The following is an 18,026-nucleotide window of genomic DNA, read 5'->3' on the forward strand; positions in this document are numbered from 1 at the left end:
TTCCTGCTCCTTGGAGTTATGAGGATGGAGGAGGAAGAGAGGTTGTGGAAATGGGTACTGGGACAGTCCCGTGGAAGACTGTTTCAGGTGTCTGGTGTTTATGGACCCTATCAGTAAACAGTGGTGGCTGACTCCTACTCAAGACACCTTTGGAGAAACATCTCCAATAATCCTTTTACAATATTTCTCAGGATCAGCCTCCAAGAACACAGCCCAGCAACCTTCCCATAGAAACAACAAATATGTTGAGTGAACAGCCATCTCCCCAGGTATAACTATACACATCTCACCCACTAAGCAAACACAGCCTCCCAGTAGAGCGTGACAGCAGAATGCGGGGACAGTGGAAGAAAGGCGTGTGCCACTTACACAGAACTAGTAGTACCGTAGCCCAGGGACAGACCCTCGTGAGGGCCTCTACAAAAGGCACAACAGTTCAACCAATGTTTTGGTATAATTTAATTAAGAACTGACTAGGCTCTTTGAAGCTGCCTCCTCTGAAGATGATCCTGAAGGGACAGATGGTAACAAGCACACAATTAAGGCAGCTCACTTTAATAAGCCATAGTCAAGGAAAGTGACCCTACTGTTCATACCATGACATATCTGGAAGTTTCTCTGCCAACTGACGGTTAAGAGGGACCCTTAGAAACAGTCAAACTTATTCTTTAAGATTCTTTGCTCAGACCCGAAAAGAACATTTGTTGTCTTGAAGAAGTGAAAATGGTCAGGAGAAACTGGGTATGACAGTACACACCTATAATCTCAGTACTTAGGAAGAAAAAGGCAGGAGGATCAGAAAATCAAGGCCAGGGGCTGGAGAGGAGGCTCAGTGATTAAGAACACTTGGTGTTCAGGGGTTGGGGATTTAGCTCAGCGGTAGAGCGCTTGCCTAGCAAGCACAAGGCCCTGGGTTCAGTCCCCAGATCCAGAAAAAAAAAAAAAAAAAAAAAAAAAAAGAACACTTGCTGTTCTTACAGAGGACCAGAGTTCGGTTCCCAGCACACACAGCAGGCAGCTCACAACTGCCATGTAACTTCAGTTCTGGTCTGACTTCCTCTTCTGAACTCCACAGGAACCCACAAACACACAGTGGCATATATCGACACAAAATGCACACATATAATGCATGAATAGAATAACAATTAAAGAAGAGTTCAAGGTCAGCCCAGTTACACGGTGTGCTTAAGGCTAATCTGAGCTACAGTCTGGGGAGGAAAAAAAAAGGCAGGGAAGGGTCTAAGGTTAATGGTTAAGCTACAACTTAACCATTTGCCATTAAGTCACTTGCTCTGACTCCTTAACACCATACTCCTTCAATCACTCGCTCAATCAATCGGACATATAATCAAGAAGAAAGGGGGTAGGCAGTGAAACAAAGGATTATCCAGGCCAAAATAAAACCAACAGAACCTCAAGAGATCTATGAAGAACAGGATTGAGGGTAGGTGGTAGTTAACACTCCTTTGCCTGGAGCCATCATGAAATCAGGGACTGATGTATCCATCCTTGGAGCTGGGGTTTGGCCCTAACTTCTGTGTGAGCTCAGAACTCAGCCCCCATGTTCAAAGGCTCAGACAGATATTTGAGGGTCATTCTTTAGTGGCCAGGCACCGAGAGGCAACTCCGGTTTGGAATACATTTGTCTGAAATAAAGCCATGCTATCCCAGGAATGAATTCAGGGCTTTTATCATCAAGCCTCCTTCGCTGGGGAACAAATAAGGCATTCCTTTGTATGTGGCCAGTGTTCAGTGAGCACATGCACCCCCACTGGATAAAAATAGTAGCTACCATTATATGCTTGGGGGAGGGCGGGGGGAAACACCTCTTTACTCATTACAGCCAGGGAATCTTACCGCATACCTCCCGGGAAACCCAATAACGTGTTACATGAATTTTCCACGGAAAGGAGCAACTGCCCAGGAAATGAAATCCGGACGTCTACCCCGAAGCCCAGAACTCCATGGAAGCCAAACCTGCTCTGAGTGCGGTCCCAGCAGGATTGAAATACCTCCTCAAAGCACACCGCACGGATTCCCATGATGCCAGGCCTCTTGAACGTGTGCCTGAGGGCCGAAGGCCACTACAGCTGCCGCCACCGCTCCCCCACGCCCATCAACCACATGCTCAAGTGGGAAAAAATGTGTAGAGGCTAAGCTACCAGAGCTCTCAGTTCTACTGACTTCCCCTTGGGAGTCTAATGCTAGGCCCCAAGATGGGGTGCCGAAGCCCAGGATTCACACTCTTATCCCAGCCGCTTGCCCAAATTAGGAATTTTAAAGAACACTCGATCTTGTGGTAGGAGAGCAGACAAGGCAGAGGAGGCACACAACTCCCTGGGAGGCAAGTGTGACTACTGAGAAGAATCACACAGGAGCGAAGCCTGCCCTTGCCATAGATGTCCTGTCTCCTCCAGTGCAGTCCTCTCAGGGCCAGGGTGGACACACCCTCTTCCTTAGGATTTCTCAAGCTGGAGATTGACCTATAGCCCAGAATGACCTTGAACCTCTGATCCCCGTGCCTCCACCTCCCAAGAGCTGGGATGCAGGCACGGGCTACCTAACCTAGTTTTGAGCTGTGGATTGAACCTGGGGTTTCATGCATGCTAGCCATATCTGACGTTCAACACACCCTCTCCTCTTCCTATATGTCTAGGGAGGATTTGCCTCCATATACCTTGAGAGATGAGGTAGTAATTAGAACTTTCATGAAGCAAAAGCATTTCTTAAGTAACACCTTCGGGCCAGTGAGGTGGAGAAGGCCATAGCTGTGTACCTTAAAGAGCACTTGAGTTTCAAGAACACATTTGTGGGGCTGGAGAGATGGCTCAGCGGTTAAGAGCACCCGACTGCTCTTCCAGAGGTCATGAGTTCAATTCCCAGCAACCACATGGTGGCTCACAACCATCTGTAAAGAGATCCGATGCCCTCTTCTGGTGTGTCTGAAGACAGCTACAGTGTACTTATATATAATAAATGAATAAATCTTTAAAAAAAAAAAAAAAAGAACACATTTGTGGTGCTGTAGAGATGGCTCAGTGGTAAAAAACTACTTGTTGATCTTGCAGAGGACCTGGGTTCGATTCCCAGAACCCACATGTGACACGCCCATCAGTGACTCCAGTTCCAATGAATCAAATGGTTTTTTTCTGGACTCTGTAAATACCAGACATGCACATGTTATATATAGACACACACACACACACACACACACACACACACACACACACAGGCAAAACACTCACACCCATAAAATAAAAAAAAAATAGAATACTTGGCAACTGCCTATAAAACAGATTCTCTCACCTTTTCTGTTTGTTCTCAGCTGCTGCTGTTGGCCTATTCAATAGTTCTTTTCATACATCTTAATTTCACCAGAGATACCATACTGTGCGGTCCAAAGGGTACATCTTCACATCGCCTGCCTGTGTGTGAATAATCTGACTGGTTCATCCCTCTGATGAATCCTTGGAACCAAAGAGCCCCAGGAGTCGAGAGAGCACTCGTCTAGTGAGTTCTTCTTCCCTTTATGGAGCTCAGCTTCCTACCACAAGCTATGACGTAGTGTGACCAGAACTCTTCCCAACTCAGGTTCTCCAGAGAAGACTGTCTTTTTGTCAAAACCCCCATCCCAAAACAGGCCTTTCACAAGATCCCTCTAGGCACAAAGGTTCATGGTTTTTCAAATCTGTATTTTATTTATTAACACTAAACAGTATAGTCTTAAAATATTTTTATGTCAGGGCAGCAGTGGCGCATACCTTTAATTCCAGTGCTTGAGAGGTAGAGGCAGGTGAATCTCTGAGTTCGAGGCCAGCCTGGTCTACAGAGAGTTCCAGAACAGCCAGGGCTACACAGAGAAACCCTGTCTCAAAAAAAGTACACACACACACACACACACACACACACACACACACATATATATGTGCTACAAAAGAAAGTCCTCATAGGATACTGATTGCTTATTAAATGAAGGATCTGCATATTCATGACCTATGTCATAGCATCTTAGTAAGGAAGATTTTAGTGCTGCACCCCTCTATTGTAAGGGACATGTACAGAGATTAGATAGCCTTCACGGCATTTATAGCCAGAACCAGGCAGTGCTGAGATTGGAATCTATCTATCTCTGGTCTTCCTCATACTGTTGGCATTTTCACCTCAGATACCTGGCACCTCCTTGTTATACCATCTGGCCTGCAGACCTCCATTTATGAGACAAGAGGTCCTGAATCTCAGCTTCAAACTTTCTTGTTTTTAGCTAGGTGTGGTGGCACCTGTAGGAGGCAGGCAGATCTTTGTGAGTTCGAGGCCAGCATGGTCTATACAGTGAGTTCTAGGAAAGCCAGGGCTCTGAAAAAAGGCAACAAAGAAGGGAGTTTTATTTCAATTTCTCCCTTTGATGAACTCTTACTGCAAAGTGCTTTAAAATATGGTTTTGTTAATGTTTGGATCTGGACTATCCTCCCAGCTCTCTGAAGGCTGGGTCTCAATGCTTCGTCTGTTTCAGGAGGAGTGTTTGGGAAGTGACTGTAGCTGGTCTCATAGATGGATTCATCCTTGTGTGGATCCATAGTCAGGTATTTGCAGGTGATGGACAGGTTAGGAAGTGGGGCCAAGTCGGTGGAGCCAAGTCGGTGGAAATCAGCAATGGCTCGAAAGGAAACCCTCTGGGCCATGTTCTGTTCACTGTTTCTCTTTTGAGCTCTCTCTCTCTCTCTCTCTCTCTCTCTCTCTCTCTCTCTCTCTCCTCCTGCTCTCCCCTTCTCACCCTCTCCCCTTCTCCCCCTATCTCCCTCTTTCCCTCTCCCCGTCTCCCTCTCTTCCCCCTCCCTCTCCTCATGGCCATGAGAGGGGCCCCACCATCCTTCCTCCTCCATGATGCTGGGGTATAGTGGGGAATCAAATGACCTTAGCCTGAAACTCTAAAACCATGAGCCAAAATAAATCTCCCCTCCTTTAAGCTAGTTTTCTCAGGCGTTTTGTCACAGTAATGAGAAGCTAACACACTGTTAATCAGAGCAAGTTGCTTTGAGAAGGTCAAGTGTATTTTCAGGGAATGGAGTCAGGCAGGTAGAGGAAGATGAGACAGTCCTGTGGAGATTGTGGGGAGGTAGACAGTCTAAGAAATGATTTTCTCCCGTAGACTATAACCATGAGTTAGTTGGCAAAGAAACAGGCTTGACCCACCCTTCTTTATTAATAGTTAATAGAGTTAATTCTGTATCCATTAAGCTGGACTTCAACAGCACAGCGCTCATTATACAGCATTTATTTCGAGATCATTGACTTGCAAATCTTGGGCAAGCTGCAATTTCAAACCTCGATCTAGAAATAAAGGGTCAAAGGGATCGGACACATGGAGGTAACAAATGTTTGAGCCAGTCATTCCGACCCAATAACGTCATCCCACTATATGAAGAAACGGTTTTCTAGCCCTCAGAAATGTGGGAGGGTCCCTCTGGGAGCGTGTGGGCCCCAGGGCTGCAGCGAACCCTGTCTCGTTTTTATAAGGAAGGAGGGACAGCTGCTGGAACTATTCTGTTTTATTTCGGGGGCTGATGTAGGAATTTAAGTCAGCCGAGTGTCCCGAGCTCCTTCAGGAAATTCAAGGTCAGAGGGAAATGTCCTCTTCATGTACAAGATTGTCCTAGACGAACTAAAAATCAGGGTTGGTTTGTTCTTTTGTTTTGTTTTTGTCTTCCCGGGCTTGTTTTCTGGTTGCTTTTTCCGTAGCCCAAATCTATTGGCCACTGAAAAAGCAAGGGGCTCCAGGTTAGCCCCTTGGCATCTTTGGATGATGATAGCCTGGTCTAACCTGACTTTGCTACGTAGATCTGGCTGGTCTTGAACTCTGCTTGCCAAGGGCTATGAGTAAAGGGGTGTGCCAGCCCCATAGCCTAGAACTCAAAAGCTGAGAGGGACACTTGAGCCTTACTCTACCAAGCAAATCACACAGCCAGAGCTTATGCACAGGGACATGCTAGCAGAGCTTTAATCCTCCAGTCTCTCCCTTCCAGGGAAATATGAGAAAACCTTTCTAATGCATTATCAACTCAGAGTGAATGCCTCGACTGAGCTTGAAGAGAGAGGCAGTGGGGAGGGAAAAGGTTCCAAACTGGCTTGGAGCCCATGCGTACAATCCCAGGATTTGGGAAGCTGAGGTAGGATTACCATGAGTTACAAAAATAATGAAGAAAATGGGCCGCGGATGTATTGCAGAAGGGATGTGAATATCTGGTGTGCACAAGGGCTGGCACAGTGTAAACCAGGCAAGGTGGCCCATGCTGTAATTCTAGGTTCCACGACATGGAGGGAGGAAGATGAGATGGTCCAAGTCTTCCTTGGCTATATACCAAGTGCCTGGCTAGCCTGTGCTACATGAGACCTCGTCTCAAAAACAAAATAAAAACCAAAACCTAATAGTAATATTTCCACTTTGAAAAGGCCCGCCGTCTGCGTGAAATGGCCACCGTCTGCACTGAATGAGGCACGCTCATTCCTCTGTGTACAAGGACCTCTTCCTACTCATGAAGTTCAAGTCCTACTTCAGCTAGCACCCTGGTTTGCACACTGTGGTCTACAGATTAGGGTGGGCCTTCTCAAGAAGGTGATTTACTTAACAAATACACACTTTATTTTTAGATGATCCGTGCTGTAATCACCAACCTAAGCACCGTAGTCACACATTTCTCCATTAAGCCCCACAGAGATTAAACGATTTGCCCAAAATTCCACGGCTAGTACTTAATGCCCTCAGACCTCCAATCCAGGCAGCCTCAGCTTGGCCACTGCCTGTGTGTCCTAACTCTCACATACCTAGCGTAAGCCTCGTCAAAAGCACAGAGAGTGTGGTAGCATATCTTTAAGCCCAGCGTTTGGGAAGCAGAGGCAGGTGGATGGATCTCTGGCAATTTGAGGCCAGCCTGGTCTATATAGCAAGTTTCAGGACAGCCTGGGCTACACAGTGAGACCGTGCCTCAAACAAGTAAACATACAAACGAACACACAACAAGAACTCAGACAAAACAGTTAGCAAAAAGCCAGATGTGGTGGCATATGTCATTTATCCCAGAACTTGGGAATCAAAAACAGGCGGATCTCTGTGAGTTCAATGCCAGCCTGGTCTACAGAGTGAGTTCTAGAACAACAGCCAGTGCTATGTATTAAAAAAGAGACAAAACAGTTACCAAAATAGATAAATAATAAGATAAAAACGAACAAGACAGTTACCATAGAAAGTACTTAGCTTTTTCTTACATACCAAATATAAATTGCTTAACTAACAAGTGTGTGTCTGTGTTCACCAAGTTTAAGAACAGAATACTATTTGTCAAAAGTAGTATCTTTTAAAAAGTGAATCTCTGGTGTGCATATATGTGCATGTGTACTCATGTAGGCCGTGCTTGCATATGTGTGCAAGTGCGGGCAGAGGTCAAAGGTTGACAACAGGAGCTGCTACGGCATGTGTAGAGGGTCCTTCTACCACGGCGTGGGTTCTAAGGATCGAACCTCGATCTCCTGGCTCCTGCAGCACCTTCACCCGGTGGCCATGGATCTTCCTGACCCATCCACCTCATTTTGTGAGCCAGAGCTTCTTGCCCGACCTGTCGCTGGTTGATTGGCTAGATTGACTGGCCAGCATCCCCCAGGGATCCTCCTGTCTCTGACTGTCCAATTCTGAAAGGGGACCGGACCCACGCTCAAACAGCGCTGACTGAAACACATCAGTCACTTGACATCTTCAGATAGAATGCAGCCGTATATGTTGGAGGTACAGGTCACCCTCTTAGTTCCCACACTGGGTGGCTGATAGCCACCTGTAATTTAGTCCAGATAGTCTGACACTCTCTTCTGGCCTCTTGCATATTGAACATGAACACCCCACCACACACACACACACACACACACACACACACACACACAAAAATATAACACAACATAAAGCGAACAATAAAATTAAATCTTTTGGGGGGGTTGTTTTAAAAATATTTATCATTACTATTGTTACTGTTATTATTATTACTGTTTCTTTGAAACAGGGTCTCTCTATGTGTCTGTCTGTCCTGGAGCTCACTCCATAGACCAGGCTGGATGTAAACTCACAGAGATCCACCTGCCTCTGCTTCCGGAGTGCGGGGCTTAAAGGCATGCACCACCATAGCTGGCAAACTTTATTTTATGTATATGCATGCTTTACTGCATGTATTTCTGTGCATGCCTGGTGCCTGAGGAGATCAGAAGAAGGTGCTGGACTCCGGAGGACTGGAGTTACATACAGACAGTTGTGACCTGTCATCTGGGTGTTGGGACACCAACCAGATCCTCTGGAAGAGCAGCCAGTGCTCTTAACCACTGAGTCACTTCTTTAGATCTATTTTTATTTTTTTTATAAAGCATCTTGCACCATATACAGTTCAATTAAATCTGAAGATCTTTTCCTCTTATCTACCAGTTTCCTTCTGAAGGTCACCTGGCCCTCAGACAAGTATTTTACACATGTCTGCCAAATAAAGTGTGTGTTGATTTCAGATGGGACTTGCAGTGTTGACTCTCACTGTGTGCCTCACCCAAATTAACACTCTCTGTTTGGGCTCCAGCTCTTCACATTCCACAAGGGTCTCCCCAGCCGGGAGCTGTTTACTTTACTCTTGCAAAGCCTCTTTTAGCTTATCATATCACCCCCATCACCCCCATCATCCACCACCAGCTGTAGGCGGTGGCCCGCAAGCACCAGAGCATTCTCTGTCCCTGAAGCCTCTACACTGACTGCCCTTTGGCTCCCAAGAAAGGCTAAGCCCCGCCCTCTTCATGGGTCAGCAGAAATCCCAAGATCTCTGACCTGCGGCTCGCTGGGGACTTTGCATGTCTCTTGTCACTGAAGTCTTTTAAGAAGGTGTTTTATACTTCGGCCTGTTCTCAGTCACCCTGAAACTCACATAAACACCATTGCCCTTGGAATTTTTGTGTGTCCACCCCACAGGTGTTACCCTCAGCCACTCAAAATAACTTTAAAGGAGGCAGGTACATAAACTTTGACTATACAAGTTATTTGTCCGCCATAGATAGCCACCCTCAGTTACGTTTCTAGAAAAATCATGTGACATTATTATTAATAATAGTAGTAGTAGTCGCTTAGGAAGCAAAGCAAGCTAATAAATGAATTATTACAAATCATTTTGTCAAAATAGAGAGAAACAAATTCTCAGGTTGAGGCCTGGATATGAAGGCTGGACTGAAGGAGAAAGCTGCCGGTCCACCACAGCGGCTTGCAGTAGATCTGGAGGTAGGGGAGAAAAACACCCTTTCTTGCCTCCTGCAGCTTGCCTGTGAGAGAGGTGAGGCAGGCTCCTTTCCTCTAACACTGAGACTTTACGCTAAACATGGATACAAAATGGATGAGCTTGGATGCATTCAACGGTCACCCCAGAGACAAAAACGTTTCCCACACCCGTTGTGGCGAGTGCAAGACTGCCTGTAACCTTATCGATTTCATTAACATATCTAAAGAAAGAATGTGTCAGTCAGAGAGGGGATTTGGTGGTGAGGATTGAAACTGGAAAAGGGAGTGTGGGGGACAGTGTGATCCCCTGGGGCCCCAGAGGGGAAAGGCCTTGAAGTCTAATGGGCGGGTATAGCATCTGGTCATCAGAATAGATGCCACCACACACAGCAGCTCCTACAGGCAGAGGTCACCACTTCCTCTTCAGTATTGCTGTAGGGATGAAGTATATTGATTCCCATCCAATTAGAAGTGTCCATCTTGAAATGAATTAGCACTTGGCCATGGTGGTTAGTGCCCAGTGGCTTCTGGGCTTATATAATGGGACTTTATACTCCTAAATCCCACAAGCTCTGAAATGTCCAGCACGAACTTTAGGCCCATAAGCAAATCACAGGCCCCTAAACCAGAATAAATTCACCGAGGGACTGAAGTAGGAGCTTCTGGATAAGGAGGCAGCCACATAAGTGACCATGTGACAGTACCATGTGACTCTCTGGCCCAGTTGAGCCCACATTCCTTTTTTTTTTTTTTTGGTTTCTTTTTTTTCCCCGGAGCTGGGGACTGAACCCAGGGCCTTGCGCTTCCTGGGTAAGCGCTCTACCACTGAGCTAAATCCCCAGCCCCTAGCCCACATTCTTTGCATGTTAACTTTATCTATCACAGTCAGTATAATGTCTTTATGAGGAAGGAGATATTGTATTTTATTGAATAAATGAGGTGATTGAAGCTTAGAGGGTCACATAGCAGCAAGGACCGAGTTCAACATTTTATGCCAAATTAAACACAACTGGCAAAGATTCTGCTAGAAAGAACTCAAATGGCGTGCCATCATCAGACATTAGACAGCACATCTAGAAACCTGTAGGCTACCAGCGTGGAACCCGTCCCTTTGGGACACTTCACGATCCCGTCAGACACCTCAGGAGTGTGAGCACCGTGATCACTCTCTGCCAGCACCACTGCTCTCAAGCGGGAGGTTCTTACGAAGGTGACTTAAACCTTCAACTCTTTTCTAGAAAGAAGGAATGGGTCCCGTTGTTCTGAGCCTTTCTACCTGTCTGAAAACACAGCCTCCATGTTTGGGATGATGGTGTGCTTCATTTAAACCCTTTTTAAGAAATTGATTACATTTGTTTATGTATTTATTGTGTGTCACCTGCAGAAGTCTATTGTCTAGGCTGGTAGGTCCTAGAGATTAAAGTCAGGTTGTAAACCTCGGTCGCAAATGCTTTGACCCACTGAGTCATCTCATAGGCGCTTAAATCTTGACCTGGCAAAACATGCATAAGTCTACCTAGAGTTGGACAATAATAATATAAATAGTAGAAGTTTGCCTTGTTACCATGTAGACTATACTGTTTACTTTCTTCAGTCACCTTGTAAAATACACTGCCTCCCACCTCCCCCAACGTTAGTGACTTACAACTAATAAAATGTATATAGCAGTGGTGTTGGGGATGTCGCACTGGAGTAGCGTACGCTCTTAACACGAGTGAAGATTAGATTCAATTCTCAGCACTCTCTGCTAAGAAAGTGTAGATATTCAAGATGGGTAATCTGATAGATGTACACATTATGTAATGAACAATCAAAATCCATCAAATTAATCAGTGCACACACTACTGCACACTGTGACCCTTGTGTCGTGTGTGTGTGTGTGTGTGTGTGTGTGTGTGTGTGTGTACGGGCATGTGCACGTACTTGCTGGGTACATCCAGGCTTCCTTGTGGTAAAGACACTTAAGAGTTACCCCACAAATTGTAAATACATAACACAGTATCAGTGACAACAGTCACCAGGCTATGTATGGAGCATATCCCCAGAACTTCCTTGTCTTGGTTTCTTGGTTTGCCTTTTGGAGACAGAGTCCAGTTGACCCCAGTTGGCCTTAAATTCACTCTATAGTCAAGGGTGGCCTCAAACTTACCAAGCTTCTTCCTCCCAACCGTAGAACACAGGTTTCACCACATGTGGCCTCTTTCACCTTCTAACTGGAGTTTGTGCTCTTTATCCAATATCTTTGCATTTCCTTTAGGTGTCTTCCCAGGCAACTGCCATTCCAGTGTCTGCCTCTGGGAATTCTACTGACTAGATTCCAACCAATACATCAGAGATTGTCTTTTGAATTCTTTTCATTATGTGGGAAACATTATGTTCTCCAGTTGTGTTCATGTTGTAAATGGCATAATACCCTTCCCTTTGGTGCTCTATAATATTTCGGTACATGTGTGTGTTTTTTGTGATATGGTTTACATGTGTGAGTTTGTATGCACAACACCATCTTTTCTTTACCCACCTTTCATTTGGTGGACACAGACTATTTTCATATCTTGACATAAAGCAGGTATTTTAATCCTCATGTAAAGATGAAGAAACTATATTTAGATGCTGTCTAAAAAATATTTGGACTGGAGAGATGCTTAGTGGTTAAGAGGACCTGATGCTCTTGCAGAGGTCTGATGGCTCACAACCATCGGTAACTCCAGTTCCAGAGAATCCAGCACCCTCTTCTGACCTTCTTGGGTACTGCATGCACATGGTGCATATACATGCATGTAGATAAAACTCACATAAAAGTTAAGACATTTTAAAACAACAACAACTGAAGATGGGCTGGTATTTGCCTATAATCCCAGCACTTAAGGGGTAAAGACATAAAGATCAGTTCAAGACCAGCCTTGGATATATATATATATACACACACACACACACATATATATATATATGTGTGTGTGTGTGTGCGTGTGTGTGTGTGTGTGTGAGAGCTATGTGGGACCCTATCTGAGAACAACAACTCTACTGACGTTAGATAATTACACACAGAGGACCTCAATATTTGAACCTTGCTCTCATCTGACTGGAGACTTTACTTACAGCCATTCCGTGCCATTGACAGCCAGAGAAGCAACTTGAGGGTGATGGCTCTGGTGACTGGTGGAACAGACACACAGGTACACTAAGCAAAGACCTCACCGTAGAGAGACAGGGGTGGGCAGTTTTTCTGCATGTATGGTTTGTGATTGGGAGGATTCCAAACATGATTCACAGGGAAATGTCAGCTATGGGGAAATGAGTTGCTGCAAGAGGAGGGAGTCTCGTAAGAGACCATCTGAGGGGACAGAATGTCACCTTCTACCGCTTGCAAACAGGGCCTAATTGGTGTCCCCTAATGTTGCAATGCAGAAGAACGTCCTCAAATACTGTAATTCTAGATTCCAAGGGAGGCAGAGGAAATCCTATTGGCAAAGGAATATCCAAATATACAAAATGTGCAGGCTCGCGGCTCAGGAGTTCCCCTTGTCACATCAACAATGGACCAGGCAGTTCAGTCGAGTCTGCCTTAAAGCTCACCAGCCTCACTACCTTCAGTAACTTATTTTACCACTTGTCTGCAACGTGGTTATAGTGAGGCTACCTCAGAGGACCTTCTTTTTAAATCAATTTAAAGTTGTGCTTATTTATTTATTTATTTATTTATTTATTTATTTATTTATTTATTTATTTATTTATTTATTTATGTGTATCTGTGTGCACGTGTGTGCCCACTATGGCAGGAAGTATAGAGGTCAGAGAGCAACTTTCGGGATCTGTTGGTTCCCTTTTATCGTTCAGGTCCAAGGAAATTGAACTCCAGTCACCAGGACTGGCAGCCCACATGTCTACCCACTGAGCCATCTCCCTGGCCTCCTCTCTTGGGGTTCAAGTGTAGGTGAAATGAGTCAGCAAATGGAAAAGATCTCAAATATGCTTGGTTTACAATAGGGAAGACTAAACTGAGTCTCTTCCATTTTCTCTAAGATAATTCTGTTCACCAGGAGTTGCTTCGCGGACATCGAGACCTTGATGAAAGCTGCAAGCATCCGGCTGGAGGGACGGCTCGCGAATTCTTTGCGGCTTTTGCAGAGGATCTGGGTTTAGTTCCCAGTGATCACGTGACAGCCGACCGCCTGTCATAACTCTAGCGGGTTAAGGCGCCTTCTTTCCCGCCTCCTCAGGCTCCTGCATGCACGTGGTAAGCACAAACTCATACAAGCACACACACATACCCCCAAAAATAAAATAATTAACTAAGAATATCGCAAGCAAGAATTTCCCCCCAAAAAGGAGCCATCACTCCTAAGATGACCAAACAAGAGGGAGCCGTCAGTCTTTTAGTCCTGAGTTGTAGGCATGGCTAACAAAATGTCACCCAAATTAGCGCCAAGTCTATCACTTTGGGTCCAGAGACAGGGCTGCTTAGAGCTCCAGCCACACCCGGGATGTGTCGGTATTTCAAACGTAGAATTTAGGGAGAACAGTGAAGCTCCGGTGAAACAAGCCAATGCTAATTCTGAAAATCGGGGATGGTTTTAAAAGAGACAGTGTCCACTTCCTGTCCCATTCCACAGCACAGGCAAGAAGAAAAAGACACACCCCACCCCATAAAGAAAGCACCTCCCCCACCAAGACAGCATTAAAGATAAGTTACACAGGTCAGGCAGGACGGGAAGATGACACTGAGGTGTTAGAAGGGACAGGGTTGGTGTGCCGGTCCACTCACCTGCGTACCACCAGCCGGAGGGTCTTGTAGGATCCTTTCACCAGGGAGACAGCCTCTCTCCTGGAGCTGCTCAGCACCACCTCATTGATGTGTATGACTTCATCTCCAGTTTGCAGTCCGGAGCTCACGGAGTCAGCCTTCCCGCCTTCTTCGATCTGCTCAGAGAGATGAGGGAGTGACACTGTGACCTTGGGTCCAGCCTGGGTCAATTCCTTTGTCCTGAGCTATGCCAGGCCAGATGCAGAACACGGCAGACTAGTGGCAACCATACCCCTTGTACCGGGACAAAGTGTGATCTTTAAGAAGTAAAAACAAGGGCTGGAGAGATGGCTCAGTGGTTAAGAGCACCCAACTGCTCTTCCAGAGGTCCTGAGTTCAATTCCCAGCAACCACATGTTGGCTCACAACCATCTGTAATGGGATCTGATGCCCTCTTCTGGTGTATCTGAAGACAGCTACAGTGTACTTATATATAATAAATGAATAAATCTTAAAAAAAAAAAAAGAAGTAAAAACAAAGGGCTAATTTCTCTGTGCCATATTCTCTAGTACCTGTAACTCTGCTCACAGAGGGCGCTCACAAACATTTGCTGAATGGATGAACACAGTTCTGGAGACCACTAACCCAGAGCCCTCTGGACACCCCTTTCCCTCTCCAAATCCACTTGGAGCTTCTGCTTATTCCTTTAGAAATTGAGGTGGGTTTTGTGGTTCGGTTTTTTTTGTTTGTTTTTTTTTTTAACAGAGTCTCATGTAGCCCAGGCTGGCCTTTAATCTGCCATGTAACACAGGAATGCACTTGTGACTCCTGTGTTTCCGCTTCCTGAGTGCTGGGATCCACAGGTATCGACCACCACTCTCAGTTTATACCCAAACTGAGGTATATAACCTCAGCCCGGTTGATTTGTTTTCTATAACTCGCTTTCTATTTTTCGGTTCAAATGATGGCCCACCAGATAAGCAAAGTGATACAAACAATGGGATATGATTCAGTAGTAAAACAGAAATGAAAAGACACAGAAGTGGCAAGAAGGCAGTCTAAAAAAAGAAGCCTACATACTGTAATTATATGACATTCTGGAAAAGGCAAAGCCACAGAGATGGTGGAAGATCTGTGGTCACCAGAGGTTAGTGGAGATAGCACAGAAGCCTTCTGGGTAAGTGAGACAATTTTGTGTAACACTGTGATGGTGGACTTTGGATGATGTGGTGGTTTGATTATGCTTGGTCCAGGGAGTGGCACTATTAGGGGGTGTGGCCTTAGAGTAGGTGTGGCCTTGTTGGAGGAAGTGTGTCATTTTGGGGGTGGACTTTTGAGACTCTACTCCTAACTGCCTGGAAGACAGTAGTCCTCTCCTGTTTGCCTTTGGATAAAGATGTAGAACTCTTGGCTCCTCCAGCACCATGCCTGCCTGGATGTTGCCATGCTTCCTGCCATGATAATGGACTGAACCTCTGAAACTGTAAGCCAGCCCCAATTAAATGTTGTCTATTATAAGAGTTGCTTTGGTCATGGTGTCTGTTCACAATGGGAACCCTAAGACAGGTAAGAATGGTATAAATAAGTGGTTGGAGCAGGAGGCTAGGTATGTGCAGGTGCAGGAGGAGAATGGGAAAATAATACCTCCCACTCAGTTTTATACTTAAAACTGTTTTATACATGGTGAGTTATTTTTTTTTTGGGAGCTGGGGACCGAACCCAGGGCCTTGCGCTTCCTAGGTAAGCGCTCTACCACTGAGCTAAATCCCCAGCCCCATGGTGAGTTATTTTTAAAGCCAGGTGGTGGTGGCACACACATCTAATTCCAAAACTCGGAGACAGAGGCAGGCAGATTCCTGAGTTCAACACCTGTCTGGTTTACAAAATGAGTTCTGTGGCAGCCAGGACTACACAGAGGAACCCTGTCTCAAAACAACAACAAAATAAACACATTTTAAGTTTTGCTCCAAAATCAGCAGTGCCCAGTCTGGATCTGAGCACCTAAGCAACAAGTCAGCTCTTCCCACGATGCCTGTAACCCCAGTTCCAAAGCAGTCAGAGACAATCTCTGAGAATTGCTGGGTTTCAGCGTAAGCTACAAACTTAGCTGAGTTTAGGGAGAGACACCGCGTCAAAGAAAACAAACAAACAAACAAACAAAAACGGAGAGAGCTAGAGGATGCCTGACGTCGTTCTCTCTTCTTGTCCCGTGCTCGTGTGTGCACATACTCATATTCTCTCTCTCTCTCTCTCTCTCTCTCTCTCTCTCTCTCTCTCTCTCTCACACACACACACACACACACACACACACACACACAGGATAAAATAAGTACATCTATATTGTTTGTTTTCTAGACAGGATTTCTCTGAGTAACCCTGGCTGTCCCAGAACTCACACTCTAGACCAGACTGGCCTTGAGCTCACAGACATTTGTCTGCCTCTGCCTCTGCCTCTGAGTGCTGGGATTAAACGGATGCACCACCACATCCAGCTGTACTGCTTTCTGTTTTGTCAGTTGGAGGAAGAAAAACAAGCAATGAGGACATTGAACAGGTCCCTGATGTGGTTGGTGAGCAGGACACTGACCGTGTGCTTTAGGAGCAAACAGAGGGAAACCTTGCTTGGGTCCAGCACCTGAGTGCCAGTGCACGATAACCGGACATCGGTCAGGATGAATCGATGCAAAGAGGGATGCAAAACAAATTTAAAAGCTTGGAAACAAAACCTGGGTTGGGTTTTCCCTTTTTCTTTTCTTTTTTTTTTTTTTTTAAGATTTATTTATTTATTATATATAAGTACACTGTAGCTGTCTTCAGATACACCAGAAGAGGGCATCGGATCTCTTTACAGATGGTTGTGAGCCACCATGTGGTTGCTGGGAATTGAACTCATGACCTCTGGAAGAGCAGTCGGGTGCTCTTAACCGCTGAGCCATCTCTCCAGCCCGGGTTTTTCCTTTTTCATAGTTACCCGGAAGAACTGCTTCTGTAGTCAAAGACCTCCAACAGATCTTAAGATCTATAGAACAGGGCTGGAGAGATGGCTCAGTGGTTTAGAGCACCAACTGCTCTTCCAGAGGTCCTGAGTTCAATTCCCAGCAACCACATGGTGGCTCACAACCATCTGTAATGGGGTCGGGTGTGTCTGAGGACAGCTACAGTGTGCTTATATACATTAAGTAAATAAATAAATCTTAATTTAAAAAAAAGAAAGAAAGATCTATAGAGCAGACCAAATAGCAATTTGTGTTGCCTTCATAGTTAGAAAATAAAGTTGTAGATTTGGGCCTTACCTACTTCTTATTTGAACCGCAAAAATAGTATACTAAAATCAGTGTTTTAATCAATTTGCTAGTAAACGCTTACACATTTATTATGGCGAGTGGAAACCATGCACAAAGGTATGAAAGTTCCCATCCTGATCATTCATATCACTCTGAGGAAGCCACTGCAACTTAGAGTCGTGAATTTTATGTGCATTTTTAAAAATCTATTTAACAAAAATGCTACTGTATTTCACACACAGCTCGTCAAGCTTTATGAAGGGGCCTTACAGTGAGTGGCTACCATCCTGAGTCACACAGGTGAACTCTGAGAAAGGTAAGTTTTCTGTTCTCTAAGTTTCTGACTTTTATGCAAGGATCCAGCGTGTGAGCCGCCAACGGCAAGTCCTGGCTGACTGAGAAATACCAAAAGTGGGGATCATTGTTTTTCAGAAGTCGTACAGCATGAAGATGCTGCTGTTCAAAATCGCCCACCATATGTTATTGGCTGCGTGGAGATGTCACGTGCTGTACTTAGTTCTCTTGCATCGATGGCCGTTTCTGCTTATTAAACTTCCCTGCTAACCTGGATACCTAATGCTGTCCTTGTACACTGAATAGACTACCTGGTGCCTGTGTCCGCTGCTCAGGTTTCCCTCCTACCCGGATCTTTCTCCTTTCTCAGCTGGACTGCAGAGTCAGAGTAGACAATACCGATAACAGCAGAGTCAAACTATA

General features: G+C 45.3%; 1 protein-coding gene across 2 annotated transcripts in view; it reads right to left on the minus strand.

Annotated features, from left to right (window-relative positions):
• Positions 1 to 18,026, minus strand: part of Shroom3 (shroom family member 3) — a 297,390-nt gene that overhangs the window by 176,277 nt on the left and 103,087 nt on the right. For both annotated transcript variants that reach the window (NM_001100889.1, XM_006250723.5), the window contains exon 2: positions 14,046 to 14,200. In NM_001100889.1, coding sequence (NP_001094359.1) covers positions 14,046 to 14,200 — 155 coding nt within the window. The remainder of the gene's footprint in view (positions 1 to 14,045; positions 14,201 to 18,026) is intronic.

The sequence above is a fragment of the Rattus norvegicus genome, chromosome 14 (assembly GCF_036323735.1).
Source record: "Rattus norvegicus strain BN/NHsdMcwi chromosome 14, GRCr8, whole genome shotgun sequence".
NCBI classification, from domain to species: domain Eukaryota; kingdom Metazoa; phylum Chordata; class Mammalia; order Rodentia; family Muridae; genus Rattus; species Rattus norvegicus.